The sequence below is a fragment of the Syngnathoides biaculeatus genome, chromosome 14 (assembly GCF_019802595.1).
Source record: "Syngnathoides biaculeatus isolate LvHL_M chromosome 14, ASM1980259v1, whole genome shotgun sequence".
In the NCBI taxonomy this organism is placed as follows: domain Eukaryota; kingdom Metazoa; phylum Chordata; class Actinopteri; order Syngnathiformes; family Syngnathidae; genus Syngnathoides; species Syngnathoides biaculeatus.
In genome coordinates, this window is record NC_084653.1 from 24,920,047 (window position 1) to 24,937,751 (window position 17,705).

At 44.1% G+C, this 17,705-nt stretch overlaps 2 protein-coding genes across 7 annotated transcripts; one reads left to right on the top strand and one right to left on the bottom strand.

Moving 5' to 3' along the window:
- Nucleotides 1–1,662: 1,662 nt before the first annotated feature.
- u2af1 (U2 small nuclear RNA auxiliary factor 1) lies at nt 1,663–5,967 on the bottom strand. Its single transcript, XM_061841346.1, has 8 exons — nt 5,824–5,967; nt 4,740–4,827; nt 4,175–4,241; nt 3,308–3,357; nt 3,126–3,224; nt 2,922–3,055; nt 2,187–2,282; nt 1,663–2,003 (listed from the first exon to the last, which is right to left on the bottom strand). The coding sequence occupies exons 1-8, from the start codon at nt 5,865–5,867 to the stop codon at nt 1,862–1,864; spliced, it is 720 nt and encodes a 239-aa protein (XP_061697330.1). The 5' UTR covers nt 5,868–5,967; the 3' UTR covers nt 1,663–1,861.
- A 923-nt stretch (nt 5,968–6,890) lies between these two features.
- On the top strand, nt 6,891–17,354 carry gabpa (GA binding protein transcription factor subunit alpha). Of its 6 annotated transcripts, none has more exons than XM_061842174.1 (11): nt 8,209–8,312; nt 8,404–8,533; nt 10,980–11,084; nt 11,172–11,316; nt 12,824–12,908; nt 12,993–13,217; nt 14,781–14,975; nt 15,041–15,097; nt 15,188–15,310; nt 15,444–15,636; nt 16,760–17,354. In XM_061842174.1, exons 3-11 carry the CDS (start codon nt 11,008–11,010, stop codon nt 16,977–16,979), a joined length of 1,320 nt encoding a protein of 439 aa, XP_061698158.1. In that variant the 5' UTR covers nt 8,209–8,312; nt 8,404–8,533; nt 10,980–11,007; the 3' UTR covers nt 16,980–17,354. The 6 variants fall into 6 exon arrangements, with proteins under 6 accessions (XP_061698160.1, XP_061698155.1, XP_061698158.1 ...); XM_061842175.1 differs by having other exon boundaries at nt 8,404–8,498; XM_061842172.1 differs by lacking the exons at nt 8,209–8,312; nt 8,404–8,533 and adding exons at nt 8,544–10,243; nt 10,534–10,669.
- The last annotated feature ends 351 nt before the right edge of the window (nt 17,355–17,705 follow it).

A 17,705-nucleotide genomic window follows, 5' to 3' on the forward strand; every position in this document is an offset into this window, starting at 1 on the left:
CAATGTAATGTTTTTGGAACGTGGGAGGAAACCGGAGTTCCCGGAGAAAAAACCCACACAGGCGGAGAACATGGAAACTCCACACAGGTGGGGTCGGAATCGAACCCGGGTCTTCAGAACTGTGGGTCCAACGATTTACCATCCCAGCCACTCCATTTAAAATTAAAAAAACCTTTTTTTTTGTTTTTGTTGTTAAGACATTAATATCTGCCGAGGAAGTGATGACAATGGCAGAATTTGATCCCAAGAATGTGGATTGATGCAGGCAGGCAGCGGCAGTTTTGCAACAGTCGTTTGAAAACACACACCGCGCACATCATGTTCCATCTGAAATGATATCATACGGCCTCCCGCGATTAATCACAAAAGCTCCATTGTGGACATTTCGTGGGAAAAGAGAATTTGAGCGTCTCGACTCATGACACGCTGTTCGAGCCACTTTTTTTTTTGGTTTTGTTTTTTTTGAGCGCGACTCTCACACGGCCGCCGTCATCTGCTCCGACGAGACACTTTCCTCCGGGCCCTCGCGAGAATCTCGTCCCCGACGCAAACTTCCACTTTTTCTGCAAATGACTCGCAGCGGCGCACAACTAATCTGCGAACGGCCCGAGATGGCAGCGGACGTGCGTCATCGGTCTCAAACTCGCACACTCTGTTCCTCATCGGTATCGACGCGCACGCGCGGCTTTGTGGTCATCGGGTGATGAAGGCACGTGCCCGCGTCCTCTTCTCCTTTTTTGTTGGATGTCGTCAAAGCGCAGGATGATGGGGATGGAAAAACAAAAGGCATCATTTATTTAGCACATGCATCGCTGACACGTTCTTGTGTAATATATCCCGTACGTCAGCCCCCCTCCCCCCACTAGTGCCGTCCCTGGCAGATGCCAATATCATCCATATTCATAAGCGCCCTTGACCACCTATGATGGCACTTTAGACAACCCATTACCAATAAAAAAAGAATCAACCATCTTGTCTTTGAGTGCTGCCAGAAGAAATAAAAGTATTACTTTTGCATCTTTGTAACAAAGCAACTATGTTAAAGTGCATTGAGAGCTTTCGTTTAGACAAAAGTAGTGCTTTTGCCTCCTATCCTGTGAAATCCAGAAGCTTCTAAACCAGGGGGCGTCAAACTCATTTTTGCCACGGGCCGCATTGTAGTGACCGTTTCCCTCGGAGGGCCGTTATGAATGTGAAACCATGAAAATATTTTGCCTTATCATATTTACTAAAGAAATTTTATGAGCGAGTTTTGAAATCACAAATCAAAGGTTGCTTGCAATATACTAATGTTATCATTTATGATGTGACGATTTGAAACTTGAGTACAGATTTTTTATTTTTTTTTTAAATCACGGAAGTCGATTTCCATCATTTTCCTTCGCGGGCCACATAAAAATCACACAGCGGGCCAGATTAGGCCCCCGGGCCTTGAGTCTAAACCTCAGTGAGGGGCATCAGTTACAGTAATCGGTCCAAATCCGGCGAGACCACGGTCCTCAGTCGGAAAAGGGTAGCGTACAGCATCGGAAAATACTTTTAACGGCCTAACGAACGGCAAGTGGTCGCTTAAGTGTTATTGAACAAAATGCCACAAATTTAATCCGAGACCGCGAATCGAAAATCGAGAACAGACGAATCCATCCAGACAGATTAGACACGTCACATTACATAAAAATTTTAATGGGATGAAAGTAATTTCAGAACATAACAACTTACAGCCGTCAAAGCTTTAACAACTGGTACCACTCAATTCTTCCTACAATAAAAGTGGGAGGGTACAAACTTTAGAAAAAGGAGGAAAAAAAAAAAAAAAACTGCGAAGATGGTACAAGGAAGCATGTCGTCATGGCTCGTTGGTTCAGAAGCGTCCCGAGCGCTCCCTGTCTCGGGAACGGCGTCTATCGTGGTCGCGGCCGCCCCCCCGGCCCCCTCGGTCGCCTCTGTCCCGGTCCCTCGAGCGGGATCGGCGGTCCCTGGAACGTGACCTGGACCTGTGGCGGCTAAGGATAGGGAGGGTCCAATTAGCCAGCGTGTCCAAAGGGGCGTTTAAGAACCGCCAACAAAATGTCAACGGGTGATTTTTCCCCAGTAAATAAAAGAGGATATTATTTGAAAAAAAAAATATATATATATAGATCCAATTTGTTAATAAGTGGCGCTCAACGGTACGCGTGTAAACGTACCCTCCCTTCCGGCGACGTCCATACAGCTCTCGCCTCAGCTCTCGCGAGATGGGCTTCAGGTGCATGAAATTGCAGAAGCCACCTCGAGTGCATTCCCTGCGGACGGAGGACAACTTAAGAGAACGGCAAAGAAAATCAGACACAAAAAAAGAAAATTGTGATTTAGGGGCCTGTTGCGACCGTCACGCTTCATTTTTGTTGAGAATTTACCGTAATTTAATATAAAGCTATGACTTTTTTTTTTTTTTTTAAACGCTTTCAACCCCGCGGTTTATGCGGTGATGCGGCTAATTTGTACATTTTTTTTCTAACGCCAGCGAGGGGGCACTCGAGCGGAAAAGGTATGAGTGAGACCGGTGGAATATATGTGCCGAGGAAGTGACTTTTACCGGTCCGGCCCTGGGGAATTACGCTCGTCACTCTTGTGGAGTTTACTCATTTGTCCCCCCCCAAGTTTATGCGTTGCAAGCTTCAAGCAACACATTTCATGACTTAATTCGGTTAACTCTTATGCTGTCTAAAATTGAAATAAGAAATAACCCAACATTTTTATTCCTGTAAAGTCTGAGGCGGACTTTTGAATTCAAACATTTTCGGGCAAAGATATGCTCAAGAAAAGCGAAAATGCGCTCCGACTCCCCAGAGTTACTCCAGCGAGCATCGAATGATTGACACCGCCGGCGTTTGTCGTAGCTCACGAGGACGATCGACAGAGCGCGCGCAACACCCACTCACCCCATTTCATACTGGCGACAGCAAGCTTCCCTGAAGTCTGTGACGGGAGAGAGCTCGGCATGGATGGGCTGCCCGTTGAACCAGCGATTGTTCAGGTCGATCACCGCCTTCTCGGCGTCCTCTTCGCAGCGGAACTGTGGAGAAACGATTGCGCTGTTGGCACCGAACGGGGAGGACGCTGAAGCGGCGACGCCCGGCGCCCACCTTCACGTAGACGTTCCCCACGAGGTGGTCTCCAAGGTTGTCGCACACGTTCATTTCCTCCACCTCGCCGTATTTCTCCTCCATTTCTGTGAAGACCTCCTAAGATCGGCGAAACGGGGAACAATTGGCCTCCATTTTGTCTATGTTGTAGCTGGAATTGCTAACACCCGTGAAAACTTTACCTCAAAAAACTCATCATAATGCTCCTGCATTTCCATGTCACTGATGGCACCTAGTGGACAAAATCGAGACTAGCAATGAGGCACACATGGTAACGTTTGATTTAATTTCATCTATTTATCCATCCATCCATTTTTTTTTTGCTGCTTATCCTCACAAGGGTCGCAGGAGTGTTGGCGCCTATCCAATCTCTCATTGGGCAGGAGGCACAGGACACCCTGAACTGGTTGCCAGCCAATCACAGGGCAGACGGAGATGGACAACAGACACACCCACAATCACACCTAGGGCCAATTTCCATCCATCCATCTGTTTTCTTTGCTGCTTATCCTCACAAGGGTCGCAGGAGTGTTGGAGCCTATCCTGCCTGTCACTGGGCAGGAGGCACAGGACACCCTGAACTGGTTGCCAGCCAATCACAGGGCAGATGGAGACGGACAACAGTCGCAACCACAATCACACCTAGGGGCAATTTCCATCCATCCAACCATTTTTCTTTGCCGCTTATCCTCACAAGGGTGTGCCGGAGCCTATCGCAGCTGTGAATGGGCAGGGGGCGGGGTACACCTTGAACTGGTTACCAGCCAATAGCAGGGCACATGGAGACAGACAACAGTCGCACTCACAATCACACCTACGGGCAATTTAGAGTGTCCAACTAATGTTGCATGTTTTGGGGACGTGGGAGGAAACCGGAGTGCCCGGAGAAAACCCACGCAGGCATGCGCCACACAGGCGGGGCAGGGATTTGAACCCCGGTCCTCCGAACTGTCAGGCCAACTCTCTAACGGGTTGCGTCACTGCGGCGCCTGCATCTGTTCATTTAAATATATATATATATATATTATTCCATAAATTTTGATACTTACAGGTGAGGCCATCTGCTGATTGCGCGCTATTCTGGGGGTTGCGGTAAATGTTCAAGAGAGCGATGGTCTGAAACCCAGCGTACACACATTTAGGATGATTTACAATAACTCAAAATTGAGGCAAACTTTAACTGACTGCAATTCCATAATTTGTTTTCACCACTTATTTAAAAATCAGTAGACATTAGGTACACCTGATGCAAATGGTCAAATATTTTGCCTGTACCGTATGGCCCGAAACGGTCAGATGCAAAACAATGTTTGTGCTAAATGTTAACTGCATACGTTTATGAGCATAAAGTTGCAATATTGTCGTCACCCCCCGTGCTACATCTTTAGTCAGACTTTGCAGCGCCAATTTCTAATTCTTACACATTTCTATTTGCAAATTCCATGTCGTAATTTAAAAATGTTGCGGGCCGGTCCACGCCACAACTACAAGGACAAAAAATAAACACGTCAACTCCAATCCGAACTCTGTGAAAATCATTTTTTGCATTGTTTGAGATTGTCGACCGCGCAGGTGTACCTGATGCGAGATCAAATCTGTAGGCAACTAATTTACCTGACTGAAAGTGGGCTTGTTGTGTAATCTGGAGCAGCGGTCACCATGTCGACAGGCACCGATTTTAAAATAAAAAGAGCAATTTACTCTGGGGAGAGAAAAAGAAGAGAGACGCCAACATTATTCATTCATTCAGTGTGATAAAAGTTTAATAACTTGGAAACAATAGAACACAGGACACCGACGTGTCACCCGCAAGTACCCCATGAGCTCACATGGCTGTTCTAAAAATTGCCAACCAGTCATGAGCTATTATGATTTCCTCGGAATGTCGGAGAAGTCTTCATTTCATTGTGTAAACATCTGCGGGGATTGATAAATGTGTTTATTTTGATGTGTTTGAATTGAATTGTACGTTTCCTACATTTTTTTTAACTAAATTTTGATCATTAGTTTGAGACATTAACATGATCACTGTCTTCACGTAGATGAATATCATCATTAAAAGTTTTTGAGTAAATCTGTTACTCTTAAAAAAAAAAAAAAAAAAAAAAAAAAAAAAATCATATTAACCAGCAGCAGTCGGTTACAAAAAAGGTTTTTGACCCAGCTGAATACAGAAGAATAAATCAAGTGGATATTTTGTTACTAATTTTGGGGGCGGAAAAAAAGATAAACTCATACAAGGCGTGGGTTTAAAATAATTATTTTTTTTTAATCAAGGGGTTTAAGTCTCATTGCTATTTGAACGGGCCTCTGATGCTACCTTATGTACATAGCATGCTACACGGCGTTTTCATTCAAAGAAAGACTTGATTAGATCGCAGCCACTTTTTGCGCGTGTTCCAGAAATGTTCACCTCCACTGCATCCACGCGTTTTGATGTAACGATTTAATAAATCGGATGAATTTGTGGAAGTATTCCAGCACTTTAGACATGTTGCCGTTGCAGGCCAAGAAACATTAGCAGCGCGGCATTTTCTAGCTAGCCGGAAAGCTAAAGCTACCTGGCTAGCTAGTATGTTAAGATTTAGCTCTTCGAAAACTCTGCCAAAGCATGCGTTTAAACGCGTGGCATCGCTGTTGATGTAAACCGTATAGATCGGGTTTTATTTAACGTAGAACTATTCGTTTAATGTCTTACTTGTCTTTCTCTGTCCCAAAAATCGACGCCAAGTACTCCGCCATCTTGGCTAGCTTTCCGTCCTACCTTCAACACCACGCTTTCCCGTCCCACCCCTTCACAATAAAATAATGACCCCTATCAACCAATTCAAGAGAAATAATTTCCTAGTCAAAGTATTCCAAGATATTATACAATGGATGTAGGTTGAAACACTTTTACATTACAAAAGCAACCAAAACCAATGTGACGTAATGTCAACATTTTTAAGTTTTAACCTTAAAATAATAATGATCGGTTGAAACACTTTTACATTACAAAAGCAACCAAAACCAATGTGACGTAATGTCAACATTTTTAAGTTTTAACCTTAAAATAATAATGATCGAATCGTGGCATGTTCCATCACGTTTATTGTAATTTGTGCACACGACTTTTTCTTAGCAATGTCATATTTGTGGCGACGATGTTACTGTCAAAAACACGAAGTTACAGTATGTTTCAACAAAGCAACGGAACATGAACGCCTTTATTTTGACGGGTTGTATCCGTACCGGCAATTTATGTATACATAGTCCAGTTTAAAATGGATTTCAAAATAAGAGCTGCCGAAAGTGTCAGCTTTTAATTCATCTTCAATACTGTTTTACCTTTATTTTTAATGTATTGACCTGAAACAGACGAATAATTTTGTTACATTTTTAATGCTGGTGCTACCAGTATTACCTGAATGCAAAAAAAAAAAAAATGCAGCTGGAGTTTAATTGCAATTATTCCCTTTGATTTTGGTCATCAAGAAAATTGTCTAGACTTGATTAATCATTTTCAAAACAGCGATGGAAGATGTCTAAAAATCAGTCCCTTGTGTTATTTTTACTGTTATCCTTTGTCCCAACAAAATAATTATAACAGGCATGAAAAAGAAACATGAAACTAATGTGGCCAAATAATTGGACTATTGTACAAGTTTGTTGCATGTTTTCTTAATTTCTCTGAAAAATTATAAAACTTGATACAGATACACAGGAGAGCAAGACATTTTTTATTGAGATGGTAGATACATCTGCGAAAAAGCTCCAGAGAAAAATGGGACACATATTTTGAGGTGATGGGGTCAAAGTTCAACTCCCAGTCTTTTGAGAAACGTTTGCATGTCTACGCTTCCTCCCATACCTCCAAAATATCCCTCCATTTTCTTAGCTGCTTATCCTCACAAGGGTCACAGGGATTGCTGGAGACTTTACCAGCTGTCGACGGGGGTACACCCTGAACTGGTTGCGAGCGAGACAAACAGCCGCACCCAAAATCAGACATAGGGGCAATTTAGAGCGTCCAATTAATGTTGCATGTTGGAACGGTGGACCAGCCGGTAAAGCGTTGGCCTCACAGTTCTGAGGTCCCGGTTCAATCCCAGACCCGCCTGCGAGGAATTTGCATGTTCTCCCCTTGCCTATGTGGCTTTTCTCCGGGTGCTCCGGTTTCCTCCCACTTCCCAAAAACACGCAACATTTAAGTGGACACCATAAACTGCCACTAGGTGCGATTGTGACGGCGACTGTTTTGTCTCAACGTGCCCTGCAATTGGGTAGTGACCAGATCAGGGTGTACCTCCCGCCCATTGACAGCTCGGATAGGCTCCAGCACTTCACGTGACCTTCGTGAGGATAAGTGGCAAAGAAAATGGATGGATGGATATATAAGCGATATCGTTCCTCAATAAAAGACTGTGAAAAAGGGTGCATTTGATTTCCACACCACCACCGGGGGGCGGGGGGTGTGTTCTAATATGGGTGATATAGGCAGAATATTATGGGATGCCGGCAGCTGCTCCACCCCCCCAAACTCCGGTCTTGGACCGCCTCTGACCCAGCAGTGGTATTCGGGCTCTATCTGGTGAGTTTGCAACAGAATCACCGAATTAAATATAAAAATTGGCAATATTTCAAACAAATACATCAAACACTTCTGAAGGAAAATGATAGCTATCAGTTTTAGTTCCCTGAAAACCTTTTTGGACTTTTCAAGTACAGTAATTTCATTCAACTACAGTTCAGTTGTAATTAAAATTGTGTAAAGGCAAGACAATGCAACTATTTCACATTATGCACTACATTGCAATTATGCCATGATTTAAATATTGAAAAAACCTTTTGTCTTATTCAAAACCACTGCACCTGCTACAGTGACTCACAGGTTTGACATAATATTTAGGCCTCCGATTTATGTGCATTTTAATTTTCATCACTATGGTGGTACTTTGACAGTAAAGTAGAATTTTGGGAGAATTGGTACTTGGATGATTTATAAAATTAAAAAAAAAAGTTTGATGAGGAGAGTTTGAGTTTCGAGTCGTGCCAGTTAGTCCCCGCCCATCTCTGACTTGTAGTAGTTGACCAAAAAAAAAAAAAAAAAAAAAAAAAGTTCGCCTCTGCTGAGAGAATACAGACACCCCCTCGGCCCCGAATTGCTCACATTTCAACATTTTCAGCTCGGGGCTCCACGTTTAAGAGGTATGTTAATTTCTGAAAACACTCGAATCGTTCCAACACGAAGCGGAACCAAGTCCGTGTTTTGTTAGCAGGTGTGTTCCCGCTGTTTCAGATAGCCTAGCAGTCGTTAGCCTAGCTTTGGAGGCCGCCTGCCTTACTGCCTCGACGGCGGGGAAGCCAACTCGTGCCGCCGCGGACCACGAACGAGCTAAGTTTGGGTCTTTTTTACCCAAAACAAGCCGGTAAATCGCTTGACTACTTTTCCAGGCGGAAGTTAGCCGCGTCGCTAGCCGCTGTTAGCCGAGCCCGCCCGCTGCAAAGACGGCGAGTGCGTAATAAGACGTCGTCAGATGATAAATGGCGTCGTTCGGTCCCCATCAGCGCCGCCCGTCCGACGTGAGCATCAAAGCGAGTGTATAGGAAAAGATGATTCGAAGAGTTTTTAGGCCATCCGCGGACTCGGTGGTGCCGCTCCGGAACGCGTGTGCGCGGCTGATCTCGGAAGTCTAAACGCAGTAAACCTTGGCCAGGATTTCCGGCTCCTTTCCATTTGCCCTATGCTGTTTTGTTTCCGTTTATTCTATTTCCGTTTCTCAAACTTTTCCCCATTCAGCGACCAAGTACGCCCCGACGCCCATCTTTTTGAAAACCACGAAGCCCCGCGTGCGTGTCGGGATATCGCAAGCGTTTCTTCTGCTTACGGTTGTGCAACGGAGGGGCTGGCCGCCTTGCCTCGCCTCGCCCCGGCTTGCTTCGGCACTTGTGTCGCTAACTTTGGTCACTCGGCGTCACCGAGCGACTTGCTCGGCCTGACGTTTACTTCGTGGCGCATTTATGTCGACCCTCGTGAACGCGTACTTTGAACATTTTACGTGAGGTCAATCCTTTTTCATTTTTTTTTTAAATAATTGGTATACGTTGGCTGAACGTTTGGCCTTAAGACGCCAGAGCCTCGCCCTCGAGTGTGCTAACGTTAGCCGTTAGCTGTCGACGGTCCCAGGCGGCACAGTGCAGTTTGTGGTGTCGGATGCTGACAGGGCCTCTGTTCTTGAAACCCTTCCTCATACTACACATTTTTCACACATTTATAAAATGACCAGCATACTACAAATGCAAAATACCACTTCAATGGCATAACATGGATAGTTTCCTATTCATAGCCTGCATACAACGCAATAGTTCCTGTTAATTCCTTTAATCAAAGTGGTTGCCCGTGATCATCGATCGACAGACAACTTTTCATATTCCTAAACGTCACAGTATGGGTGTTGGAACAAAGCATCGAACTGAACAAGTCTACACACCCCTGTTCAAATGCCAGGCCTTTACAAATGAGATAGTATAATACAAATAATATTTCACTATAATTGTGACCTGTAATTTTTACAATAGGGAAAAAAGAAAGTTTTTTTGAAAGATCAATTGAAACAATAAAGATATTAAGTGTACATCCTTTTAAAACTGGTTATGTTAACACCATCCTTTCTTGTTCTTGGGTATATTTTGTCAATTCACGCAGCTATATTTCTACTTGTCAATAATTAGTCATTTAGTTGTCTTTTCCTGTCAATTTTTTAATTTGTGGTGCAAATGTATGTGATTGGCAGTGCGGTGGATCAAATGGAAAGCGTTGCCCTCACAGTTTTGAGGTCCCGGGTTCAATCCCGGTCCTCCCTGTGTGGAGTTTTCATGTTCTCCCTGTGCCAGCGTGGGTTTTCTCCAGGCACTCCGGTTTCCTCCCACATTCCAAAAACATGCAACATTCATTGGACACTCTAAATTGCCCCAAGGTGGGATTGTGAATGCAACTGTTTGTCTCGATGTCCCCTGCGATTGGCTGCCAACCAGTTCAGGGTGTACCCGGCCTCCTGCCCGTTGACCCCTGCGATAGGCTCCAGCACTCCCTGCGACCCTTATGAGGATCAGCGGCTAAGAAAATGGATGATGCAAATGTATGTGATTGAGTGAGTTTTTTGGGTAGGGAAATGCTATTACAACCCCTAATGCCCCTTCATTTTAAAGGAAATAATTATTTTCAACTGTGACAAAATCAAACATCAGAGAGATCAGTTACTACACTTTTCTGTATCTGTCAGATAAAGAAAAAAAAAATCTAAACATTTGATTTGGGGGGAAAAAAAAAAAAAACTTTGTGGCATCGCATTCAAGCCCATGTCCATTTGGGAATGGAGCCACTTTTTTTTTGTTGTTGTTTTAATTTCCTGAAATGGTACCGTATCAGGAACTCACCAAAAACAGAACAAGAAGTAAGCCCGTGCAATGCAAACATACAAGAATGACCGGGAAAGAAGAGACATTTATGCGGACCGAGGACGAGGTACAACATCTGCGGAATAAAATTCCAGGTCACTGTCAAGGTAAAGAACACCTGACAAAGTGATGCACTATTGGTAAAGTTGTTGGCCGCGTTAGCGCACGATCAAGTGAGGTCTGTGGCGTCATCGTCTCATAAAAGATGTTAATTGTGTGTGATGGTATTAAAATAAAAACGCTCTTACACAAAGCAATTACCAGTTCGAAATGGGATTTCCTGCCAGTCCTCTCCGTTAAGATATATTTTTGACTTCTAAAGCCATCAATGGCAGTTTTTTCTTAAACGACAAAACTAAAATAGGATTAAAATGCAGAAAAAAAATTTGTTTCTAAAATAAATCCACTTTCCTGCAGCTCGCCTGTCTGAAATTTCAAAGAGACGATGTCTAAGGGTGGAGTAGACGACATGATAGAGATTGAGATCGATGAACGAGAAAAGCAAGCGTGCTTAGAGGAGGGGTGAGGACCATCAAATTTTCTATTCCATGATTTTTGCCCCTTATAGGCACGTCACAGTTATGATATGCCTTCTTGTCCCGCCTTTAGCATGGAGGAACAGACCATCATGGCGTCGGATCTGATCCAGCAAGACATCGACATCAACGAGCCGGTCGGCAATTTGAAGAAGCTGCTGGAGCCCCGCCTCCAAATTGCACTGGATTCATATGAAATATGCCTGCAGGACATTCAGGTAATGCCACATATTTAATAATTTGCTTTTAATTTGACGCTTTAGTTGATGTTATAGGGGGGGAAAAAGATTTTTATTCCACCTTTCCTCCAAAATGTGTATAGAGCTCGTGAACCTACGTCGTAAAATCACGTGACCTTTGTTTACGTCGCCATATTGCCGGTCAAGCTAAGCTAAGCTAAGGCGACACAAAAATATGTCTTATAGAACGACGCCCGGAGTCTTGTCCGATACTGTCAGACATTTAGAAGGTGAAAATAAACAAAGGTACGTGGAAAAATGAGATAAACTCAGCATAGAGGACCGTATTTAATGCCGAAGTCGACGTTTTCGCCGATAAGAAATTGGACTGTGAATTTGCTTCCACTGGTCTTGGACAAGTGGATCTACACATGGATCTGGTAAGTAAGTCGTCGAGAGTTACACGGAAAAATTCGAAAGCGTAGAAAAGTCTGGATGCTTACAAATACTTTGTTGCTGGATCTGTTCTCAATCAGGAATAAATCCCGCATAGTGACGCTTTTGACGGGTAGTGAACGTGGAAAGCGTTCGGCAACACGTTAACCTTTCCCGGAATCCATCGATCTGTTTTGCTAGTATTCAATAAAAACACCAATATTTAAATAAATGACCGCTGGTTTTACAAAAACTCGCATTCATTTGCTATGATTCGGGGGAAAAAAAAACAAAAGAGGACAGTCGTCTCCACGGAACGTACACGGAAGCCATTGCGGCCACACTTAACTTCCGTAAACCGCTGCGACAGACTTTTTTTTTTTTTTATGCATTTTTCTCAAATGAGCCAACTTGGCATTATAAATACTTCCTGGGAATTTGAGATTGAGGAAAAATAATTCCTACCTGGAATGAAGTGATCGCTACACAGGCGTGTGTGTATTTTAGTCAGGCACCATCCATCTATCATGTTTAATTTTCCGAAATCCATCGATATTTTCTGGTCTTTTTCAGCTGGCGTTCCATAGAATGATCTCTTTGAATATCGGTCTCGTCTGTCGTGACAACCAACAGCACAACAAGTCTCGGGCATTGTGAATATTCTGTTCCGGTTCAATGTCGAGCACCTCTGTTTGACCGGCAACATGGCGCCGTGAAAATGGTGACGTCAAGTGCACCTGCTCTGTCGCGTTTGTGAATTGAATCCAAACCGTCATGCGACACTGCTTTAACGGTCAAGTTGCATCTATTTGCTGAAATTCATTTTTGTTTGTTACCTGATGGTAAATTAGTTGTCAGCTAGACGTCAGCCTTTGATGCCCGGTCAGCTTTGTCTTGAACGTCAACAGATTGGTACTAATTTCCCGAGTTAATGACTTTTCCAGTGCCTTCCGCGACTATTTTTCAAAACACAGACTCGTGACTTTAATTCCTTTATTTAAAAAAAAAAAAACAAAAACAACGTGAGCAGAATCATTCTCTCATTGTCTTTCTATTCTTCCAATTATTGTTTTTAATGTCTGTTCTGCTGTGAATTTGTTCTCATTTGTAGTTACACCCCGATCACAGCCTCTTCGACCAGGGGGTCAAAACAGACGGGACGGTGCAGCTCAGCCTACAACTTATCACCAAACCAGGTGAGGATTTGGACCGAGATCCTCAAAAGAATTCGCAGCACCAAAAGCTTGAACGCTCCATTGGATATTTTCGCTCTCGTGCAGGCGAGGAGAAGCTGAACATCCTGGAGATCGTGAAGCCCGTGGAGACGGTGGAGGTGGTGATCGACCCGGACGCGGCCGGGGAGGAAGGCTCGCTGGTGGAGGAGGGCCAGCTCATCGCCGTGGAGCGCTCGGGCCTGTCCGACGAGACCTCCGAGCAGGTGACGCGCTGGGCTGCGGCGCTGGAAGGCTACCGCAAGGAGCAAGTCCGACTGGGCATACCGTACGGTGAGGAAAATGTCCGCTCGGGAGAATGTGCCCCCCCCCCCCCAACCCACCTCCGCCAAGGCAAAATAATTATGGCCAAATCGCAGTAGCCTCAAAACAAAGCTGGTAAAATTGAAATGTAAATGTTTGTCTTCATAATACACTAAGCAAAAATGGCAAAGGGTGTTTATTTAGTCTGTTTTGGGCCGATTACCAGGCCTGTATTGGGCATAAGCTGCTCTTAGGGGCAGTTACAGCATTTATTTGTATGTCGTAATTTCTTACCACAAATAAATAATGATGTCGCTTAAAACAGTCAAAACAATTTGAATTTATTTGAATGAATGGGTGGATATGAAAATCTGAGTAACTATGTCTAAGGTCAACATAATGAAATAGATTCCATTTTTAAAAATTCTTCATAATAGGCATCAGATTAATAAGTTTTTTTATTTATTTCTATTTTTATATTTAAGGCAGCGCTTTACTCTGGAATGTGCAATCGCAAATACAGGGAATCCTCAGGTTAAGACGTCCCCCGGCCGCCATTTTGTCTGGCTTTATTCGTGTCCGTTTTTTGTATCTTTGCATTTTTCGCCATCCTTTTTCGACATTATCGCCCCAAAGAAGAAAGCTGCGTCTTTTCGCAACGCTTCTGCGGCCAAAAGAAAATCCATTACCATGGAAACGAACCTCAAGATCATAAAAAGATTGGAGGAAGGAGAGACACCAACACCACCGAGACTTCAGTCGGTCGACCGTGGTGACAATTATTAAAGACAAAGTTCATATTTCAGTTCCCGGTCCTACGTCGGATACGATGATCTCAAACCAAGGTTCTTTGACACTTGTCGAGATGGAGAGGATTGAGGACCAGGTTCCTTGGCGATAGCTAAGCACAGCCTCCCCTTCTTCATCTCCATCCACCTCTAAACAGTCATGCTAAGTACGTCATTTTGTTTAGCATTTGTTGGTATTTTGATGTAAATTCTAACGTTAATGGTGGAATCCGACTTAAGTCGAAATTCGAGTTAAGTCGCTACTCTAAGAACGGATCTCAGTCGTAGACCGAGGACTCCCTGTAGATCAGGGGTCACCGACGCGGTGCCCGCGGGCGAATGGTAGCCCGCGAGGACCATATAAGGCGCCCGCTAGGTATGTTCTAAAAATACCGTAGGCCACAAATTGTTGCGATTATTTGTGCTTTGAATTCTCAATCCGACTTGCCTGCGTGAATTAAAATTTTAAAATACCTGTAATGTCATTTACTACAATAAATTAAAACAAAAATATTTTATTCTGAAATTTGGCACAAACTGGTCACGTAGGCCTTCATACAATCGGCGCTCGCGAAGTAGCCCTCGGCCTCAAAAAGATTGCTGAGCCCTGTTGTCGATGAAATCTCATCTTCACAGAGGTCTGTTGATTCCGCGGGTGCAATACCGCCACCAAGTGGCACCGCTGGTAATTTTATTGTTGAGTTAAATGTTTGCTTCCAAGCTTCTCTCAAATTTGAAAATATGCAATGTGGTTGACTTTCTTTCTCTCTCGCGCTCTCGTTTTTTTTTTTTTTTTTTTCTCTAGACCCCGTCTTGTGGACGGCCGACCAGGCGATCCACTGGGCGGTGTGGGTGATGAAGGAATTCAACATCGACGAGATGGAAATCGGCAGCATTCACATCCCCGGTCGAAATCTCTGCGCGTTCAGCCAAGAAGAGTTCCTCCAGAAAGTCCCCAATGGAGAAATCCTCTGGAGCCACCTCGAGCTCCTACGCAAATGTAAATCGGCTTCAATTTTTTTCAAAATTCCGATTTAATCCTGACGTTTACGTGTGGAATTTCAGACGTTTTGGCGAGCCAGGACCCGTCCGGAGGGGACGCCACAGTCACCATTGATCAACGTAAGATCATAAATTGCCCAAAAACAATTAAGACGATTCCACCGCTGTTCTGTTCTGACGAGCGTACAATTTTTGTCCGTTCCTCCCCAGCCGTGCAGATAATCCCGGCTCAGGTCAGCACGCCCACGGCCATTAAGGTGCTGAAGCAGAGCCGCGGACCCCGAGCGCCCCGCATCTCTGGAGAGGAGCGCAGCTCGCCTGGCAACCGCACGGGTTGGCGCGCTGCACGCGAGCATTTTCACATCACGATTTTATCACATCTCAACTGCCATGTTTATTGAAATAAAGACAACGTTAGGGGCTTAAGTGAAGCAAATAAACTGAAATGTAACTCCTGTGGGGACAGGAAACAACGGTCAGATCCAGCTGTGGCAGTTCCTGCTGGAGCTGCTGACGGACAAAGACGCGAGGGACTGCATCTCCTGGGTGGGCGAGGAGGGCGAGTTCAAGCTTAACCAGCCCGAGCTCGTGGCACAGAAGTGGGGCCAGCGCAAGAACAAGCCCACCATGAACTACGAGAAACTCAGCCGAGCGCTCAGGTACGATTGTCACCCGTGCGCGTTCAGCAAAACGATAACATTCAAAATACACGAGACATAATTTATTCATTTTAAACATTTTAATAGGGAGTGCCAATAAATGACTCGAAGCAAGTCCACATTGATTTATTCTTTTTTTTTTAAAGAACTTCTTATCTGCCAAACTGCACACCACAAGCGTAGTACAGTGATGCCTCGGTTCTCGACCACAATCCGTTCCAGAAAACAGTTCAAGAAGTGATTTGTTCGAAAACCGAATCAATGTTTCCCATTTTAATGAATGGAAAAAGAAATAATGCGTTCCCAGCCTAAAAAATTTGCCTTTTTAAAGCATTTTTTGAAAACTTTTCCTGATAATAAACTGAACCGTAGAAATACATGCATAGTTTAAATACTTTATATAATTATTAAATCATTTAAGAAATATATTTAATAGCATATTGTCGTGGGTCTGCTCTTCAAGGCGTTTGAATAACGATTTTCGTTTGAAAACCAATTTGTACAAAAACATTTTTTTGTTTGTTTTGGTTTTCAAACGAAAATCGTTATTCGAACGCCTTGAACAGCTGACCCACGACAATTTGTTATAGTGCTTTCGAACGCACCCCCGAAAAAAACAGAAAAGACATAACTTAAAGGCTGGGGGCCCAAGTCGCTACAGATACGGCAATGCACTCCCAGCCTCGCGTACTCTACTACTATAGCATACATTTTAAGCAAAAAATAAATATATTTCTTAAATCATTTAATAATTGTATAAAGTATTTGAACTATGCATGTATTTCTACTATGCAGTTAATTATCAGGAAAAGCTAAAAAAAAAAAAAAAAAAACCAAAACATTTTTTTAGGGTTGGAACGCATTATTTCATTTTCCATTCATTGTAATGGGAAAACGTGCTTCGGTTTCCGAACGTTTCAATTTTCGACCGGGCCTTCTGGAACGAATTGTGGTCGGGAACGGAGGCACCGCTGTAATAATAAAAACTAAATGGACTGTCGTGCATATTAAAATGAAATCAACCCTGATTGTAACCTGAAACTTTAAAACGAGACGCGCATTTTTTTTTTAAATCACAAGCAACAGTCAGCCCCCACCTTCATCCATTGCCCCCTCCCCGCAGGTACTACTACGACGGCGACATGATCAGCAAGGTGCAGGGCAAGCGCTTCGTGTACAAGTTCGTGTGCGACCTGCGGACCCTGATCGGCTACAGCGCCGCCGAGCTCAACAGCCTGGTGGCCGAGTGCGAGCAGAAGAAGATGTCGCGGGTGCAGATGCACGGCATTGGGCAGCCCATCACCACGGTGACGCTGGCCACCACCCTGGACAAGGACAACTGAAAGACGGCGAAGGCGGGGGACGAGGCCTTGACCCGCAAACTCTCCGACGCGGCGGCGTGGACGAACACCGAGTTTCAGCACCCAGGGAGGTACAAATGAGGCACGGCGACAAGTGAATGCTTTAAACGTGACTGAAACGTCTTCCTCGTCCGTAGCGACGGCCGTCGTGTAAATATACATTTGCGATTCGTGTTTTTTGATAGCTGCGCCACAGCACAAGTATTTTCATATTTTTCCTTTTATAGAAGACCTTATTTTATTTTATTTTTTTTGTATTTTTATTTTAGTCCATGTTCCCGGTGTTTTCGGACCCCGTTTTTTTTTTTTTTTTTTGTCTATAAGGGGAATAAAGTGGCAATTTTTTGTTTTTTTCCACAGCTGTCTTCACTCATTTCGTTGAACGGCGGCCATTTTGATTCTGGTTAAGGCCACTGAAAATATTAATGTAAAGATGATTCACATTTGGCTCACAGTCCTGATCGGAGTTCAGGATTTTAGTCTCTTGTCGTAGGCTTTCTTCCTTTTGATTCCAATCCCATAAATCGGGGCGATAAATCAGAAGCGATGCGCTCCAATGGCAGCACGCTGGATCAGCTGGTAAAACTTTGGCCTCACAGTTCTGAGGTCCCGGGTTCAATTCCGGACCCGCCAGTGTGGAGTTTGCATGTTCTCCCCGTGCCTGCGTGTGGGCTTCCTCCCACATCCCAAAAACATCCAACATTAATT